We start from the raw sequence: 18,762 nt of genomic DNA, 5'->3' as shown, positions 1-18,762 counted from the left end.
GAAGCAGCCAATGAGGGATTCGCTTCCACCATGTAGGTCTCCGTCCAATCAGCTCAAGCGATTGGGTGCCGTTTCCTAAGCTTTTCATAAAATTAAATAGCTTGAGGAGCCCCCTCTCCTTCGAGGAATGACAGCCAATGCTGATTGTTATGGAGAACAATACACTTTATTTTTCCCCGCACTTTTACCCAATCAGACGTCGTCCTCACAGTTCGTCCGTCGTTTTGGCCAATCGCCTTTAAGTATATCCCGCCTTCGCCCCACCTCCGCCTCGCAACCATTGGTTCCACTCGGGGGCGGGGGCGAAAGGAAAACATTACCGCAAACGTTCCTGAGCCATTATCGAGTGAGCATCAAGATCACGGCTTGAAAGCCCGCCTTCGTGCCGTAGCCCGACCAATCGCCGTCTTGATTGTAATGACACCCTCCCTCCCATTCCCCCGACCCTTCTTGCTCTTTTTCCTCCTCCTCCTCCGCTCTTAGCCAATCAACAGCGTTAGAGTCCACGCGCATGCGCTTTGGGGCCTCCGCGAGGCGAAGGAGAAGGGAGGGGGGAGCTTCTGGAGGGAGAAGTGTTCGCCGCCATCTTAGCATCGCCGCTGTTGCTTGTTGCGGCCGCGTCTGAGGAGAGAGCGAAAGACTTTGGAGCTGACCCGGGCCGGAAAGAGACCTCTGGGGTCTAACGGCCAAAGGGGAGGGGGAGGTGGGTGAGTGACTTCGAGAAAGGCCTGAGGGGAGGGAGGGGGAAGAGCCCGGAGGCGCCGAACGGGCAGAAGTGGCGGCGGTGACGTCACGGCCGCGGCGGTGACGTCAGCGGGAGGGGTTTCTAGGGCTCCCCGCCGTTCTGAAAAAGAGACGGGAGCGCGGGCCGAAGGGCCGCAGACGCCGCGAGAGGCAAAGGGCGGGGCTTTGGGGAGGGGGCGTGGCCTGGCCTTGGGTTGCCCTCCCGCTTTCCTTCCCACCCGCCTCCCGCATTGCGGGCGGGGGCAGGTGGTGGACGAAAGGCCAGGTAGGCGGTGCAGGGTCTCCTTCCGATGGGGGGGGAGGGGGTTTCCAGGCAGGTAACAAGATGGTGCCTCTGAGCCTAAAAGAGAGCGGGGGGAGGGGTGCTAAACATGGCGGTAGGTGTGTTTTATATATGTATGTATGCTCATCCTTATTAAATTTATATGCCGCCTTTCATCCAAGAATCGCAGGGCGGTTTGCAACATAAATGTTCAAGATGTATGTGGCTCATTTCCTACTTGCAGGCGGTGTTTGTTTTTGGAGTGGTGGTATAGCTTACTCCGTTTTTAAAGAGAGTTAGGACTCGAGGAGGGCCAATCTCCCTCGGGATAAGAAAGCTTAAGGCCACACTTTGGAGTGGGGGAGGTGTCTGTTGTGGTGTATCCATTGTACTTCGGTAAACGTGAAGAGGCCCTTTGAAGACTTTGGTGGAAAAGTGGGTTGTGAATATACATAGATATGGATGCTGTGAGGTTCTGATGTTGCAAGTACATGATTGCAGCCTGTTGGGTTCCCTGTTAGACTGCAGATCTAGTATAGACCTGTGTATCTTTCCTAAAAAGTATATGCTGTTGTGTTCAGGTTAGCATGCATGGTATTGCAGTCCCTGAAGCACAAGAAATGCTGTTTTTCTTGTGGTTTGCCAACCTTATCAACTCTGAAGTATGGGTAACTTTGACAGTCGAGTTGAAGGCAGAACAGGTATTGAGTGATCTGTGGGAATCTAATATTTCAAAGTTCAGTAGATTATTTGGGGTAGGCAGGGAGTTGAAGAAGAGCCTGCTGGAGTGGAATTCTCTAGGGATATTGTTTAGGGGAAAACTTTGAAACGTTGTGAACCATTCTTGTCTGTCTCTAGATTCCGCTAGATTGAAGTTTGGAAAGCTACTGAGTTATATTAGGAAAAGTCAAAATAAGGGTTTATTTAATGCTAGGGGTAGGCAACGTGGTGCTTTCCTCATCTTGGAATACAACACGCCCAATAGTCAGGGGAGATGGGAATTCTAGTACAGTATAAGAACATTTGGAGACTACCCCTGAGAATATGGTGGCTTCTGCTCATTTCCTTAAATCCTCCTTTCAGGATAACGATTCTTCAAAGGCAACTTGCAAGAAGCATTCAACCACATATAATAATAATAATAATAATAAACATCAGTGTCACAATTCTTCCCATCCAGCCATTGTTGGTAGTATTGCCCTATGGGAGAGTGAAGGAAGTGTAGCCAGAGTAGACTCTGGGGTGGTTTTTGTCTGCCGAGAATCCTTCCCACAGAGCAGTTGGTTGTAGGTAGCCCTGTGGTGGAGAGGGAATAGTTCAGCTGGAGCAGGCTGTGAGTTGGTCTTCTGGAATGCATGTGTGAGCTCCTTGACCAAAGGCTAGTAAACAAATGATGGAGTTGGAGTTGCATGTTTTGTTTGTTTTGGTATTAAAGAGGACTTGTCTTGTGGCCATAGGGCACCTCACCTATATCTGACATGAATAGAACAGGGGTGGGGAGCTTGTGGCTGTCCAGATATTGCTGGACTACAACTCACATCACCTCTCACTTACTGGCCTTGTTGTCAGTGGCTGATGGGAGTTGGAGTCCAACCAGCGCTGGAGGCCCAAAGGCTCCCCACAACTGCCTTAGACTAGTGGGTGTCTGGAGCTACAGGTATGTATATCAAGCTGGTCATAGATTTCATGATGGAAAAGTTGCACACTGTAATAAAACCTGAGCAGTAATTAAAGGCTGGAATGGGGGAGAGTAGGGAGCAAGCAGGTTCTACATAGTGAATCCTTAAATTTGAGGCTTGACGATCTTGATAGACGTTTTATCATTTTGATGCTTTAGGGCAGCCTTTCTCAATCTTGGGTCCCCAGATGTTTTAGCCTACAACTCCCATGATCCCTAGCTCACAGGACCAGTGGTCAGGGATGATGGGAGTTGTAGGCCAAAAACATCTGGGGACCCAACGTTGAGAAGGGCTGCTTTAGGGCAAGGGTAGTCACTATTGGCACCTTCCATCGGATGTTGGACTGCCAGCTCACATTAGGGGTGTGGGGTGGTGGGGGTTGGAGGGCACCACATTGGCTGCTTCTGTTTTAGGGGATACAAAGATTTGAAAAGCCTGAGATCCAAGCAAGTTCTTTATCAGGGTGGTTTAGATCCTATGTTCTAGCTTCTCTCTGCTAGCTTTCTTTGGCGTGGTTAAATTCCTCATGATGGAAACATAATAGCTTCTACTGTACCATGAAGACTAGAGCTGGGCAACTCTGGATACTCCAGAAAACATCTGCAAGTGACTGGAAGAGCAGCTCCTCTGCATCTTTTGTCTGTTAACATAAGAAGCCCATGCATGTTGTCACAACTGAATGCAGCTGTACACCATGAGAGATGTTAACTAAGGTTGGACACATTCCAGATTCCAAGGAAACCCCAAGCTTAGGCAGATATCTGCATGTGAATATGCATGGTCTGTTGGGGGCACTTTTTAGGCTTCACCAGAATATTTAAGCTTAAAAAACCCCAAGAAAGACCACCACCACCCAACCCAGAATCTAGGCTGTGTTTGGTAGCCTATAGGAGTTATGGAGTTTTCTAGGCCATGCATGGCCATTGGGAATACTTCTGAAGTCCATTTTTAGCTTCTGAGTCTTCAGTAGACTGTGTGCCCTTTAAAAGCTGTCACTGTTGTAATAAAGCTTAGGCATTTATCGAGAGAAATGAAAAAATTACCGGTAATTGTACTGTATTATCTAGTGGATAATTATCTTTCTGTATTATCTTTCTGCCTGAGTAAATCACTGGAAGGTGGGAAAATTTTGCCTCTGTATCCCAGTAAATGATCAGCTACTATTCTAGAGCAAGGTTCTCTTTCTATGGAAGAGTTAAAGTCCAAAAAACTCCAGGGCAAAGGTGCGGAGAATTCTACAGCGGTGACAAAACTAATTGTTTGAACGAAACAACAAGGACTAGAAACTTTGAATCAACTTAAAATTTAAAACAAAGTTGTGATAGTCTTTTCACTGTTGGAAAGCTACATGAAGGTTCTTTCCTACTTAGGAATTTCAGAGGAAGCCCCTCATAAATTATTGCATGTTTACAGACTCACTATTCATGAGGTATTTGACAATACACAAACTACATGAATTCCATGCATCCCAAAATTACAGGTTTTTCTTAGCCTTAGGGTTACTGTCAGTTGTGTGAATCTACTGTGGGGCACTCTTAGGGCAGTGGATCCTGCAACAGACAGAGCTAGATATGCTTTCCTCCTGTCAACAGAAGTTTGCAACAACCCAATCTACTTTGCTAACAGTGAAAGCAGCAAAGAGGAAGGGAACAGACTAGAGTTTCTGATCAAGTAGCTCTTCCTTCTTCTCTGAATGACTGACTGGCTGTAGGAGGGGATAAGAGATGCCCACTTCTGGTTCTTCTACTGCTAGTGTTGGATTAGTGCCCCAGTGCTCAGATCCTTACACTCACAGTATACGTACAAAAGTGTGCAAGGTTTCTGCATAGTAACTTCCTAGCTCAGGTACGTAGAGTAAACTTAGAAGAATATGAGAGTTTAAAAGGTTTGAAGAACAATGTGTTTTGGCAGTGTGGTGTGTGCCTAAAATTCAGTACTGCTACAATGGTATGACAAGAATCTCACCATTTTCATGTAAAATCTGATATTGCCTGTGAAGACTTCATGGCTACAGAGAAAACAACAGCTCTCCTGTTTGCTAAAGACTTAACTGCTCCATCCTATGCAAAGTCCTGTAGAAATAAGTGCAAGGCAGTTCAGAGTAGAGATATTTGGGATTATGAGGTGTTAGTAAAGATCTCTGGTTTTCTAGAGTGAAAATACAGATCCTCATTTACAAAGGTTGCCAATACACAGTTCCTCTATGTCCTTTCTCTGCTCCCCCTCTAAAAACGTTACCGGTTTCTGTGCCCAAACTTCGATTTTATTAAAATATGTCACATAATAATTATTTCCCCACATCCACTCCTGCCCACCTCATTCTAAAGCAAAAATGTTGCAGCCAGTATTTTGCAGGTGTATCTGACAGGCACCCCTTTACCCAGATGGAGAAGTGGGGTGTTTTTATTTTTTACTCTCCTGGGGGATGTTTTGCAGTGTGAGGTCTGTGGAAGGAGTGTGGAGTGCAGGTTCCCATGAAGGAATTTACTGGGTGGATTGAGATCATTCTAGATTAGAAAAGGAGGCAGGGGCAGGTTACTAGAGGAGAGGGATCGTTTGCATGGGAGGCGGGCAGGCAACCTGAGATGCTCTTTCACGTTTGTCTTGGCATTCCAGAATCCCAGTGGTCACATGGTGGGCTCCAGTTGGTTTTACAGATCTGTAGATTCTAGAACTCTGGCGTATCCAAGCAACATGCATGGTCCTCCCTGCCCACCCCTGCGTAGCCCACTTCTCAATTTCACTCATGCCTCCATCTTCTCCAGGCTGTGATCGAATTCTTTGCCTGCTAGAAGCCCTTCTCCACTAGCAGCTCCTGTGTCTCGGGGTGGTGGGGAGCCCACCCGTTTGGGCCAGCCATGGATCCGGCGTTCCCCAATCCATCCCAGGACCCAGTGAGTACCCACCCTCACCCCCTTCTCTTGTTCTTCGGGAAGGTAGTGTTGTGGGGTTCCAGTGCAGGGAACTCTGCGTTTAACCCTTCCTCTCTCTCTCTCTCCCTCTCTCTTCCTACTTGCAGAGCCAAGAGGACGGCATGGCCTCGGATGACTTTGATATCGTGATAGAGGCCATGTTGGAGGCCCCGTACAAGAAAGAGGAGGTAAGGAGTGAGTTCTTGAAAGCAGCAGCAGCAGCATGCCCAACCTGTGAAAAAAGGGGGTTCTTAGCCATGCTACCAAGATTGCAGTGTGGTGCCTAATGCAGTCCCTTGTGTAGCTCCCTTCCCTGAGGGCCTCAACTTTGTTTTTTTTATAAAAAAAAGTAATGTTTCTAGCTTACGTAGCTGCATTTTATTGTTTCCATTGTTAATGTAAGGCCACCAAAGAAATTGGTTATTGGCTTGCATATAGATGCAGGCCACTAAAGATGTGAAATCATGTTAATTCAGAGACAAGCTTATTGGATCAGGGGTTGCCAGTTGCTTGCCACAATTCAGTCACCATACTGCCTGGGGTCTAGAAAATAAAATAAAAACGTTCCTTCTCTTTTATAAGCGTTAGACCACTTGTCCTCTCCATCCCTGCCAAAGAGCACCCAAACTTTGCAGCAGAATAACACATTCCAAAGAAAGCTATGTGCATTTGTGCAACATGCTGTTTTCCCCCTGGCCTTTATTTGTTTAAGGTAGTTCCGGAATGCACTTGTTTAGAAGCAGCTCCCATTAGAAATCAGTGGGTGCGAATCTGGCCACGATTTTGGCGTTTATCTCTTCCTAAGCATTGGTTGCATGTGGCACTTCGCCCCACCTGCTGTTGTGACCAGAACAACAGCATCCCATGCAGAGTCTTGGCTCATGCAGTTATTAGCTCGAAAACAACAAATTCTGTGTTAATTAAATCAAGGAATTTTGTTGTTGATGATTCCGACTGCAGGTCCCCGGTCCCGGTCCCCCCCTGGAAACTGAATGCTTGCCAGGTAAATGTTCCTGGAGTGGGTTTTGGCAATAGGAGAGAACTCAGTTTAATATCACTGGTATTTTGGGTAGGCTAAACAGTGGGTGAAACATTTTTTTTCTTTACAGTAGAAGTTGGGGTTCTCAGGGAAGCAAATCCTGCACCAGTTTCAAAGTGGGTGTAAGGCAAGCAGATTTGACCCTTCTTTAAGCAGAGGGAAACCCCCTTGAAAGTTGAGTTGCTGAATATCAAGTACTTACACGACAATTCTGCGCTGAACAGTATATTGTGATATTTTTAAAGGAAACAATTCCTGGTAGTAGAATGATGGGCAGGGGCAGTTTTGGTACATGCTAGATATGAAAAGCTAATAATTCTAACTTTCCTAATAAAAACTCTTTGGTGTTCAAACTTCAAAAGTGGCTTATCTCCCTGCCAAAGAGCCCTGGAGGTCCCCCTCCCAGCATTTGGTGGGGGACAGGCCTATATTGGGGTGCATGTGTGTGCTTTGCTCTTATGTCCCAGTCTGCTGAGGCAGCTTAAGTACTCAGTTGTTCTTGCAGCTGTGCTCCTAATTTTTACAAAAGACAAAACATTAAAAGCGTAGTATCTTAAAGCAGCTGCACCCTCCAAGGAACGGGAGGGTGCAGCTGCTTTAATTGTAAGTGTTGGGGTTCTGGGTCCCCCCCTCCCATGCCTTGTATAATTAATGAGCTTGGACGTACTGCCAGTGATTCTCCCAGGTCCCTCAGATGTGCTGCTCTGTGCTAGATATATGGGAAGAAACGTGTTTTGGGTTGTTGTTGTTTTCTTGGTTTGAGTGGGGTGAGGAATGGTGGAGTGTGTGTGTATGCCCCCCTCTCCCTGTGTGTCTCAGTGACCCTTCCCTGCTGGGCCCATCCCTCCTGTGTTTGCTCCAGGCCCAGCCAGGACCCTCAAAGCCACCAGCTGATCCCCCCACAGCACAGGTAATGTATGAAAGCGGTCGGGAGCAGCTGGGGGAGGGCAGAGTGGGGCTGGGCTACAAGGCATACGAGGGAGGAGCAGGGGCTGCATATTACCCCCCTCTCTTCTGTCTTCCGACCCTTTTTTCCAGCCGCCTCAGGAGGAGCAAGCAAAGGACGCAAAGAAAGAAAGCGCCCCCAGCAGCAGCGGGGAAAGCAGCAGGTGAGTTGGTCTGCTTCCTCTGGCGTTTCCTTCTCCCCTCCCTCTTTCCTGCGCATCTCTCACCTTCCTTCCTTCCCGATTGCAGCAAAAAGAAGAGGAGCAAGAGTCGTAGCAGGAGCCGTGACCACAGACATAGGTAGGTAGGGATGGGCTCCAACGAGCGCAGAGAGAGGATTGAGCAGTGAGCAAGGAGCTGCGTGGGTTGCTAGTCTAGGACCCCCACTTGCCATGGTTGGCAAACATGCAGCTGTCAGGAGCTTATTGCCTTCCGTCCTTCCTTTTCCAGGGAGTGTGAGAGGGGGAGCACTTCCCCTTGCATGCTTCCCAGAAATTGGAGGATTTGGGCCAGGATGGTTGGATTTTAGCTGCATGCATGCATTTCATCCAGTATCTTTGGGCAGATCCACGCCATACATTTAAAGTGCATTCCGCAGACTTTCCCTGCAGACTTCCCGGGGGAAGGGTCCTGACAGTTGGAGCGCTGGGGGCGGGGGGCAGGACTGCAGTTTCCAGGATTCTGAACGTACTTTAAATGTGTCGTGACCGTGGGGTGAAAGGAGGGCCTGGTATCGCCCAGCTCGCTTAGTTCCCTGTCCTGAGGTAGGAGGTGCAACGAGGACAGTTTGGGGGAGGCTGCCACGCTTCATAATCCTTTCTCGTTCTTCACGCCTCTTCTAGCCGCAGTCGGGACCGAGACCGCCACCGCAGGCGCAGCCGCAGCAGAGATCGCCGGAGCCGCCACCGGAGCAGAAGCCGCCACCGGAGCCGCAGCCGGGACCGCAGGCGGGGCAGCCGGTCTCGCAGCAGAGAGCGCCGGCGGGACGAGAGAGTGCGCTACCGGAGCCCCCCACCCCCTGGGTAAGGGACACTGCCACAGACCTATCACAAAAGCCCCGGGTGATCAAAGGTTTAATGCAAAGAGAGGAAATAATTCGTCTTTGCTGTGTCAGCAACAGGGATGGCTCGAGAGGCTGAGTTAATGCCCATGTCATAGCAGTGGACCATGTCCCTCTGAGCTTCTCCCTCAGCCTCCTTTCCATCTCTCCCAAATCCTCGGCCTGCTCTGCCACAGCAGCGTCTCCATGACATGGCGTGAAGCTTTCTCCACCCATTGCATATCCCAGAAACAGTCCTCCCCCTCCAATTTCATTTAATGCACAAGTCTCTCTTTTTAAAAATGAATTTCAAACTGGAAGCCCAAAGTGGCTGACGATACACAAAAATGCAAATGTATCGTACAATACAAATGATATGTACAATAATCAATGTACGTATCAACCTTTGGCCTTCCAAGTGTTTGCTTAACCACAGCCCGGATGATCCTTGACCCTTTGTCGTTATTGCTGGGGCTGAGGAGGGTTGTAGTTCAGCAGCACCCGGACGGCCAAAGGTTCCCCACACTGGCTAAACAATCTGTATATAAACAGTAAAGGATTCCTGCTTCCTATCTGAACCCTGCCCTGGAAGGTGTTTCAGGTGAAAGAGCTAAGAAGGAAGCAACAGTATTGGGGAGTGGGTAATATATGGCAGCAGATAGTAACCTCTCCTTTGATAGCCAGGCTGTCACTTGCCTTGGGATGTTTTCTCTTGGCTTTGATCTCAAGCAAATGAGAAAGGAGTTGGCAGTTTGTGTATTTGGACAGTGGTTGCTCTGTTTATGCTCTCGTGGTTGAACTAGACCATCTTGCATTCTGTCCCATTCCCTTTCCTTGCAGGCGTCGGTTTGGGCACAGCAAGAGTCCCTTGTACAGAGAGAAAAGCCCCCTCCGGTGAGTGTTTGTGACTGGGGAGGGCTGGGTAGTGGTTCTTGGGCCACATTAATAATAATGATAATAATTTTATTTTTTATAATGCCACCAATCTGACTGGGTTGCCCCAGCCCCTCTGGGCACCTTACAGCAAAATATAAAAACACAACAAAACATCAGATGTTAAAAACGTCCCTATACAGATGTCTTCTAAAAGTAAAAAAGTTGTTTATCTGTTTGACATCTGATGGGAGGGTATTCCACAGGGGGGGTGCCACTACCAAGTGGGTGCTCTGCCTTGTTCCTTGTAAGCTCACTTCCGCCAGAAGGCCCTCAGTGCTGGATCTCAGTGTTCAGGCTGAACAATGGGATAGAGACGTTCCTTTAGGTATAGAGGGCTGAGGCCATTAAGGGCTTTGAAGGTCAGCACCAGCACTTTGAATTGGGCTTGGAAATGTACTGGGAGCCAATGTCGATCCTCTAGGGCTGGTGTTATACGGTCCCGGCGGCTGCTTGCAGTGACCAGTCTAGCTGCTACATTCTGGATTAGTTGTAGTTTCCCAGTCACCTTCGAAGGTAGCCCCATGTAGAGCGCATTGCAGTAGTCAACTAGACCATGCACCACTCTGGCAAAACAGGGCACAGGCAGGTAGGGTCTCAGCCAGTGTACCAGATGGAGCTGGTAGACAGTTGCCTTGCATGCAGAATTAACCTGCACCTCCGTGGACAACTGTGAGTCCAAAATGACCCCCAGGCTCTGCTCCTGGTCCTTCAGGGGCACAGTTACCCAATCAGGACCAGGGAGTCCCCCACAGCTGCCCACCCCTTGTCCCCCAGAACCAATTAGGCTTGTTGAGTTCCTCCTCCCAGGTTTGAACCTCCTTGGCAACTTCTGCTTTTCTCCCACAGGGAGCCCTTGGGCAGCTTGAGCCCAGAGGAGCGTGATGCTCGCACTGTCTTCTGCATGCAGCTGGCTGCCCGCATTCGCCCACGTGACCTTGAGGACTTTTTCTCTGCTGTCGGCAAGGTTGGCCATTTCCCCTCCGTCCCTCCATTGGGCTTTGACATTTGCTTATTTCTCCCCCCACCCTTCAAGTGCAGACTTGAAACCCACAGTTCCCTCTGTGTTCTGTATGGTACCCAGTGATCTCAGCCAGAAACACCTTTTAGTCATCCTCAGCTGCACTTCTATGGGCTTCCTGCAGCCGTTCAGCCTCTCTTTTTGAGAATAATTTTTTATTAACCGACCAATCAAATCAAACCAAATTGCATAAATTCCAAATTACACAGCCAAATTTTAAATTTTTGTTGGGGGTACCCATATTTCAAGTTCCGAAGGGGATCCAATCAACTTCTTGCTTCTTGCTGCTGTTTTAATGTCCACAAATCTAACCATATGATGTTCACAGTACGGTCCAGTCCTTTCTTATTGTTTTTCCACATCTCTTGTTGTTATTTTCATATATGTTTCCTTTCTCTTTGTGACCTCTGATAGTTCCACAAGCTGGTTAAAACAGTTTGTAATTCTGCGTGGATATTATTTTTTTTATCCAGTAGCCATATCCAGACGTTTTCCATATAACATCACTTCCATACATCAAAATAGTCTAGTGTCATTAATCTTCACCAATCTGCCTCCTTTCTCAAAACCTCTGAGGAGATTCACCAGGAATGCAGTCTGAAAACAAGTCCGTTCCTCCTCCCGGCTATAAATCCTTTGGCAAGATGGCGACTCTGAATTAATTGCTGCGCCATTCCAAAAGCTCTTATTGCTTCTCGATCTCCATAAAGCATACTTTTGGTTAAAGTTTATCTCCACACAGACCTTAATCATCCTGCTTGGGTCAGTTCAACCGACGGTTCTAATGAGGAGGGGTTCTTAGTAAATCACATAAAAGGAAAGTAAAAAAGGTTTCTCCCCCCCCCCATTCAGTCCCGTTGCCGACATACCCAGCCTTTGGTGTATCTTCATCATAAAATATTCCTGTTTCTCCAACCCGTCGTCTTCTTTCGCAGAGGTCACTTAAATTAGCAGACTTCACTCCCCTTCCTCACTTGAAATATGTGCATTTGCTTCTTTTGTAATTAATTATTCCAAATTGCTGCAACTAGTGCGCGATCAGAGACAGCGTCCAGGAGAGCCGAGGTCCACACGGGGGCATTCTGCCTAGTGCCCTCACCCCCTTCTTTGGATTTTGGGCTTGATTTATGGGCACAGCAGGCAAGGGCAGTGTTCCCCATTCCCATGGGGCAACAAGGGAGGCTGCCTACTCCCATAACAGCCTCTTAATTACCCCGTGTGGGTCGGAGAGATGGTATTGTCGGCCATCTTCCAATGCGCCCCTAGTGGCCCCCCCTGCAGCCGTTCAGTCTCTCACTTGCTTCCCCTTGTACCTCCGAGCAGGTGCGCGATGTGCGGATCATCTCCGACCGAAACTCCCGCCGCTCCAAGGGCATTGCCTACGTGGAGTTCTGTGAGATCCAGTCGGTACCGTTGGCCATTGGGCTGACAGGGCAGCGCCTCCTCGGGGTGCCCATCATTGTCCAGGCCTCCCAGGTGCGAGACATGTTTGAGGTGGGAGGGGGGTGGGTAAAGAAACTTTGTATGTGTGGCCTGAGAAAGAGAAGGAGGGGTGTGGATTGGGGTAGGGGTGTGTGACCCGGTGAACAAGTTAACGGCAGAAAATGGAGTAGAGGTGGTGCAGAGAGGTGAAGCAAAGGGGCGTTGGGAGGAACTGGCAGGGTTGGGTTTTTAAGGAAAGGGATGGAAGTTCTTAAAGCCCAAGCCCAGAGTTAGTAAGATACTCTTTTGGGCATGTTTGTGCAGCCCAAAGACCAGGGGATGAGGAGCTGCTTACAGTTGGGTAAGACTCATACCCGGCTCTCAACTTTTTAACACTGTTACTGTTTTTAATATTGCGAGCCCTGTTGTGGGAACAAATGTTTGCAAAAAACATTTGATTTTTGATTTGATTTTTTAAAAAATAATGCCTAATACTTGCGGCTGTTTCTAATCCTGCCTGGTTTTCCCTGCCCTTAGGCAGAGAAGAACCGGCTGGCAGCCATGGCTAACAACCTTCAGAAAGGCAGTGGGGGGCCCATGCGGCTCTACGTTGGCTCCCTTCACTGCAACATCACCAAAGAGATGCTGCGTGGGATCTTTGAGCCCTTTGGCAAGGTAGGAGGCCGTAACTGGGGTGAGGTGGGAGGGCTGGAGGAGCGAGTGGGCGGAGCGTGGTGGGGGCTCACGGAGTTCTGATTTGTGGCTTTTTCGTCCTGCGTGCAGATTGACAGCATTGTGCTGATGCGTGACCAGGATACCGGGCAGTCCAAGGGCTATGGCTTCATCACGGTATGTATCTCTTCTCACCTGGCTTTGAAGGTGGGTGGGGGGCCTCAGATACTTCCCTTTTAAAGCACTTTCTTCCCCTGTCAGTTTGCAGAGGCTGAGTGTGCCCGGCGTGCGCTGGAGCAGCTGAATGGTTTTGAGCTGGCCGGCCGACCCATGCGGGTGGGGCAGGTCACTGAGCGGCTGGACGGCACCACCGACATCACCTTCCCGGATGGTGATGAGCCCGAGCGGTCGGCCCTTAATCTCAGCACCACTGGCTCCCAGCTCCAGCTCATGGCCAAACTGGCAGAAGGTGAGTTTCCTGGTAGGAATTGAGCAACGAGGAAACTGGGAGAGATTTCTTCACATGAATCATGGAAACAAACTGATTTGTTTATTAAGAAGTGATACGCCACGCAGGGAGCAATAAAAGCAATATTAAAACAGGCTGGAGACAAGAAGACCGATGTCTGGAGAGCAGCAGTCTTTAAAAGCTTGGTACTACAATTGAGGGTGTTGATTTGATGGGAAGGAAATTTTACAGAAGGGAACGGGTGCCACCAGGAAGGCACCTGCTTCTAGTAGATATCTGCCTAGTTGCCTCTAGGGGTGTACCTTGCAAATAGGACCTCTAGATCTCTGTTTTCAAAGGACTGTACAGTAGAAGACGGTCCTTCAGATATCCCCTTCCCAGGCCATTTTGGTCTTAAAACCTTTGAACTCTCTTTGACTGGGAACACACCAAAATCAAGTAGTTGGGCAATACTCAGGACCGCAGTACCTCAAGGACTGCCTCTCCATATATGAACCCGGACCCTGCGATCACCATCTGAGGCCCTTTGTGTGCCTCTTCCACAAGAGGTCCAGAAGGTGCCAACACACAAACGGGCCTTTTCTGCAGTGGCTCCCCACTTACAGAATGCTCTCCCCAGGGAGGCTCACCTGGCAGCTTCACTGGGTATCTTTAGATGCCAGATGAAAAGGTTCCTTTTCTATTGGCCTTTGTCGAATTTAATTGTGCGGGTGGGTGGTGTATTGTTTTTTTTGGTGTTATGTTATATATTTTGGTGTTTTTTTATTGTGAACTGCTCTCTGATCTTCGAATGAAGGGTGGTATAGAAAACAAGAATAATAGTACTTGTATTATGACCAACTGAAATGTCACAAAACATTGAGCAACCTTCCAAGTTCTCCAGAACTCTTAATGAAGCCGGAGGTTATGCACACCCAGGGTGAGGGTGGGGTGGAGGGATGAGGAAATCACAATACTCCAGCCTCTCTTCTATATTTTCGTTATTAACAGTTATGGTAGTGGGCAAGGAGAAGAAGAAGTAGGTTGCCCCCTAGTTCAGGTATAGAGAACTTCAGCCCCACCCACACCTGTTGGCTAATTACACCTTTTCTTGCATTGGTTCTATTAGAGGGGATGGAATAAATCTGTATCCCTTCCTCTGTCTCTGTCAGCACATAACAGCTCCTTCTAAATTAGAACCCTTTGATGTACTTCATCTTCTGTTCTCATGGAGGAAAGAGTTAGTGTGGCAGAAGCAGGAACACTGTGCCTCCCTTTGGCTGCAGAGTAGGGCCTGCTTCCCTTCTTCCCCAGGCCCCTCTGTTCAACATGACAGGAGTCTGGCTTTTTACAGAGCTCAATGCTCTCTGCTATGATCTCCAGATAGCCTGCCTCATAAGATTGCGAGGATAAATTATTAGAGGGTGCTGTCCTCTCTCGGCCTTCGTGATATGCTGGGAAGGAAATCAGAATAATATGATGGGGAGAGGAGACACTAAGAGGACAGTTGCGGTTCCTGCAGAATTGTCCGAAAAGATTACAGTTGACCGTTTTGTGGGAAGGAGAGCAAAAAAAGTTCATTGGATTCATCATAACAGCTTTTACTGTTTTTGAGCATTTAGTCATCCTAAATGAGAGATCCCCTTGGAATCCTTCAGTTGCTTCGGAGAGTTTGTGTGGCCATCTGCAGTTGAGGGGTGGAGATTGGAGGGAGCTTCTGTGCACCGAAAAGTGCCTATCACCAACCTCAGACTGGGTTTGCGGGGAGTGCAGGGGAAAATTTTGAAAGGGTCCTCATTCACGTCCCAATATACTTGTGGCTCAGGCAGCAGCCTAGGGCAAAGAGTTGTTAAATCACTTAACGCCTTCTGCTAAGGAAATGCTTGTTGGATGAAAACGTGTCTGTGGCTGAGTCTCCCCTTTGGGTCTTCTCCCCTTTCAGCAGGTTCCGGGATCCCCTTGTCAACTACAGCCGCGGCTCAGGCGGCCCTGCAGCTCAACGGAGCGATACCCCTGGGAGCACTGAACCCAGCTGCCCTGACAGGTAAGGTGGGGAATGTGTGTGATCCATTGGATGGGCTTGTCTGGGGGTGGGGGAGGTGACCCTGATGAGAACCTTGAGAGACATGAGGTCCAGCCACAATCTTTAATAAAGCATCTTTAGCAAGGAGACAGACCCCTGACCGTTGTTGTACACTCCTGGGAATTGTGTCTGGAGATACCTCTTTATACTGAGCAAGATTTGGCCCCATTTGTCTGCTCTGACTGGCAGCGTTCTCCACGGTCTTGGGGATAGGTCCTTTCTACCTCTGCTACATGAGCTTCTCTAAACTGGAGATGCTGCAGATTACGGAAATACGGGTCACTCTGCGTTCAAGGCATGCATTCTGCTATTCTCCAGTGGATCAAGTTTTCCTAACTTGGTGCTCTTCAGATATTTTTGAACCATAAACTCCCATCACCGCCTAATATTGACGATGCTGTCTGGGGCTGATGGGAATTTGTAGTCCAATCTCTTGAGGGCACCCAGTAAGGGAAGGCTAAAAGGTAAAGGGACCCCTGACCATTAGGTCCAGTCGTGGCCGACTCTGGGGTTGTGGCGCTCATCTCGCTTTATTGGCCGAGGGAGCCAGCGTACAGCTTCCAGGTCATGTGGCCAGCATGACTAAGCCGCTTCTGGCAAACCAGAGCAGCACATGGAAACACCATTTACCTTCCTGCTGGAGCGGTACCTATTTATCTACTTGGACCTTGATGTGCTTTCGAACTGCTAGGTGGGCAGGAGCAGGGACCAAGCAATGGGAGCTCACCCCATTGCGGGGATTCAAACTGCCAACCTTCTGATCAGCAAGTCCTAGGCTCTGTGGTTTAACCCACAGCACCACCCAGATCCAAGGGAAGGCTACCCTGGCCTTAATCCAACCAGACATTTGCCCAGCCTGCTTACATAGGTCTCAGCTAAGAAGCTTGAGTAGCTCCCTAAGGCATGAACCTGTTTTACCACTGTCTTGTTTGGGAATTGCTTCCTTAAAAAAATATATCTCTTATTGTTTTCCTCTGTCCTTCTCCACTTCTAGCTCTCAGCCCAGCACTGAACCTGGCTTCACAGACATTGGCTTCCCAGTGCTTCCAGCTTTCGGGCCTCTTCACTCCCCAGACAATGTGAGTGGCTGAATCACAGAGATGGGTGGGGTGGGGGGCAAGGGTTGTGTACTATGTGCCGGGAAATACAATGGTGCCTGTTTAATTTCCCTCAGCTAGATTGGGCTGATACTCTCTTAAATTGGTGTGTGGAAATGGAGTCGTCCTGGCCTAGTGTTCTCCCGCATTCCCAAAATGCACTGCCAGGCAGCTCCCTTCCTCCCTTATCCCTGAGTCCCCCTCACTTCTAAACTTGCTACTCACAGATGCCAGGATGCCCACCAGTGTCTTGACAGTTCTCCTCAGGATATACTTAGTTTTCACATCAAACAACTTCTGTGTGATTTTTCTGAGCTGCAATATTTTGGCATGAAACCTATGTGGCAAAGTGAGGTGGAAAGAGAGAGGTGGTTTGCCAGAAATGGTTTTCCAGCCTTTTCTTTTCTTTTCTTTTTTTTTGTCTGCAACCTTGTGGCTCAGAAAATTCTACTTTTAGAAACCGACACACAAAGGCCTCATCTGCCCTCAGTATTTTATGTTGGTTGCGTGCATGAAATCTGTGCAATTGGATGCTGGACGGAGAGGGATTATACTGTACCTTCCTAATCCATGTATCTCTCTCTCTCCCCCCAGGTAACTCAACCCGGTTCCCCCCCTGCCCTCCCTCTCCCACGGAGCCAGGAGGGGAATGATCATCTCCACATCATCACCACATCACCGCCCTCATTGAATGCAAGGCAGAGCGGGATGGACTCTGAAGGAACACCCCGTCCTCCTCGGGGCCCCTTCTCAATGCGAACTGATTTTACTCCGATTCCCTTCCCACCAGGAGCCTGGCGGTGGGAGGGGGTTGGTGTTCTTCCCCTTGATTCTGGAATCATAATCGGATGTGGGGGGGCGGGGTTGCGATAAATCCCCTGCATGGGACCCTCAAGAGGACCAGGGACCCGTTTCCCCCACAGACGTGGGCTCTCAGCATCTCTTCTTGTTTTTTGCCGCCTCCTGGCAGAGGCCCTGCGGGGCTTGCAGTGCCAGGGTGTACATTTGCCATTCCTCTTTCCCACCCTCTGCTCTCCAGTGGTGTGTTGTGGGTCTTTGCTGGACGGCTTCATGAATTGAGCTCCTTGCAGATGGGTGTGCGCGTGTGTCTTGTACATAGCAGAGAGGGAGGAAATGGGGAGAGTCGAGAACCAGCATTTGGGTGGGAGGCCTGGCCCCGAGGGGATATCCCCCCCTCCTTCCCAAGCAGTGTTTTGTAATCCCCTCTCAATCTCTCTGAGGTTGCCTATAGTGTGGGGATGTCGTCCCGTTCCTCCCTTTCCTTTCCCTCACCCCTCCTTTTACTTGGGTCTGTATCCTCTTCTTGGTGTTCCCATTTTCTGCCGCACCTTCCCTCAAACGAGTCCCTTGGATCACATCTTTCCCCTTCCCCCTCCATCCCCAAATTTGAAGGTGTATTTTGGTTTTCTTTTTATCTGTCTCTTTTAATTTTTTTCTCTTTTTTTCTCTTTTTTGCTTATAAATGAATAATAAAAAGTCACCAAATGTAGCTAGGTGTGTTTTTCATTTTGTGGCAGTAAAAGGGCAGCAAGAGGTGAGGTTGCTTCTACTCCTGGAATTGAGGGGCAGAGGTGATGCACATCTGCAGGTTGAGGCTGAAATATGGGGATGAAAGTGTTATTGGGAGGGTCTGTCAGATTAAGACTATTGGTTGGAGAGACAGGGAGGATGCTGTGGTTCTTAGTCTAGATAAATGTTTCCAAACCATCTGGGGGGAGATGCACACTTCAGTCGTGTACACCAAATTAAGTCAGAACTGAAACATCCTCAAAACTACCCAAGCCTTTCTCCATCAGGAGTGATTGACAGGTCCGCTCACACCTCATGCCAGACAATTGGCAAAATTGCCACCCCTGGCAGAGTCGATGAGTGGAAGGCCCCAAGGCCAGAGGAGGAAGTCCAGGGCAGCCCTGGACTAGGGGTGGGCAGACTTTCAGGCTTGCTGGATCAACTGTTTCCTCAAAATGAGAGCCAGGTCCGAAAGCTATACAATTAGAATTAAAGAGTAAGAAGGTGCCTCAGCAGCCTTGAAATTCGCTTTCCGCGCCAGAATTTGCGCACACAAAAAGTCCAGAGTTTGTCAGCTTGTTTTGGCAGCCTGATGTAGGCAGAAGAAGTCACGTTTTTTGTTGCTCTTGTCAAATAACTGGGAGTCTGAAACCTTGTTGGTCCCGACAGCTGATCTTGAGATCTACCATTAGATCTTGATCTGCTTTCCCCTGCTGTCGACTTGCCAGGAGCCTTTGGTTTTTAACTTGTTTATGGCACATCACCAGTCTTCCCATGGCTCCCTGTTCAGGAATGACTGATTTGAGAAAGAGAGGGACTGTTTTCCACCGATGCTCTGGGCAGGATGCCTTGCTTGAACGGTGCAAGTCAACATCCGCGGTTAGGCTGCTTGGGTGTGCCTGGGCCAAATTCAGCCCACTCGCCATCACTCATCCC

The 18,762-nt window shown here is 48.9% G+C and overlaps 1 protein-coding gene across 13 annotated transcripts; it reads left to right on the top strand.

Annotated features, from left to right (window-relative positions):
- Window positions 1-532: 532 nt before the first annotated feature.
- RBM23 (RNA binding motif protein 23) lies at window positions 533-17,806 on the top strand (the record flags this gene model as incomplete). Of its 13 annotated transcripts, none has more annotated exons than XM_080979835.1 (16): window positions 534-703; window positions 5,451-5,579; window positions 5,705-5,785; window positions 7,499-7,546; window positions 7,675-7,745; window positions 7,831-7,881; window positions 8,424-8,603; window positions 9,461-9,514; window positions 10,403-10,520; window positions 11,898-12,050; window positions 12,534-12,671; window positions 12,780-12,845; window positions 12,930-13,137; window positions 15,062-15,160; window positions 16,194-16,278; window positions 16,891-17,806. In XM_080979835.1, exons 2-16 carry the CDS (start codon window positions 5,544-5,546, stop codon window positions 16,892-16,894), a joined length of 1,392 nt encoding a protein of 463 aa, XP_080835961.1. In that variant the 5' UTR covers window positions 534-703; window positions 5,451-5,543. The 13 variants fall into 13 exon arrangements, with proteins under 13 accessions (XP_080835962.1, XP_080835961.1, XP_080835960.1 ...); XM_080979827.1 differs by having other exon boundaries at window positions 535-703; window positions 15,059-15,160; XM_080979832.1 differs by having other exon boundaries at window positions 535-707; window positions 15,059-15,160.
- Window positions 17,807-18,762: the final 956 nt, after the last annotated feature.

Source organism: Podarcis pityusensis (genome assembly GCF_964106645.2).
Source record: "Podarcis pityusensis genome assembly, chromosome: 13".
NCBI lineage: Eukaryota > Metazoa > Chordata > Lepidosauria > Squamata > Lacertidae > Podarcis > Podarcis pityusensis.
The sequence above is the reverse complement of the archived record's forward strand: the minus strand, read 5'-3'. Positions and strand labels throughout refer to the sequence as shown.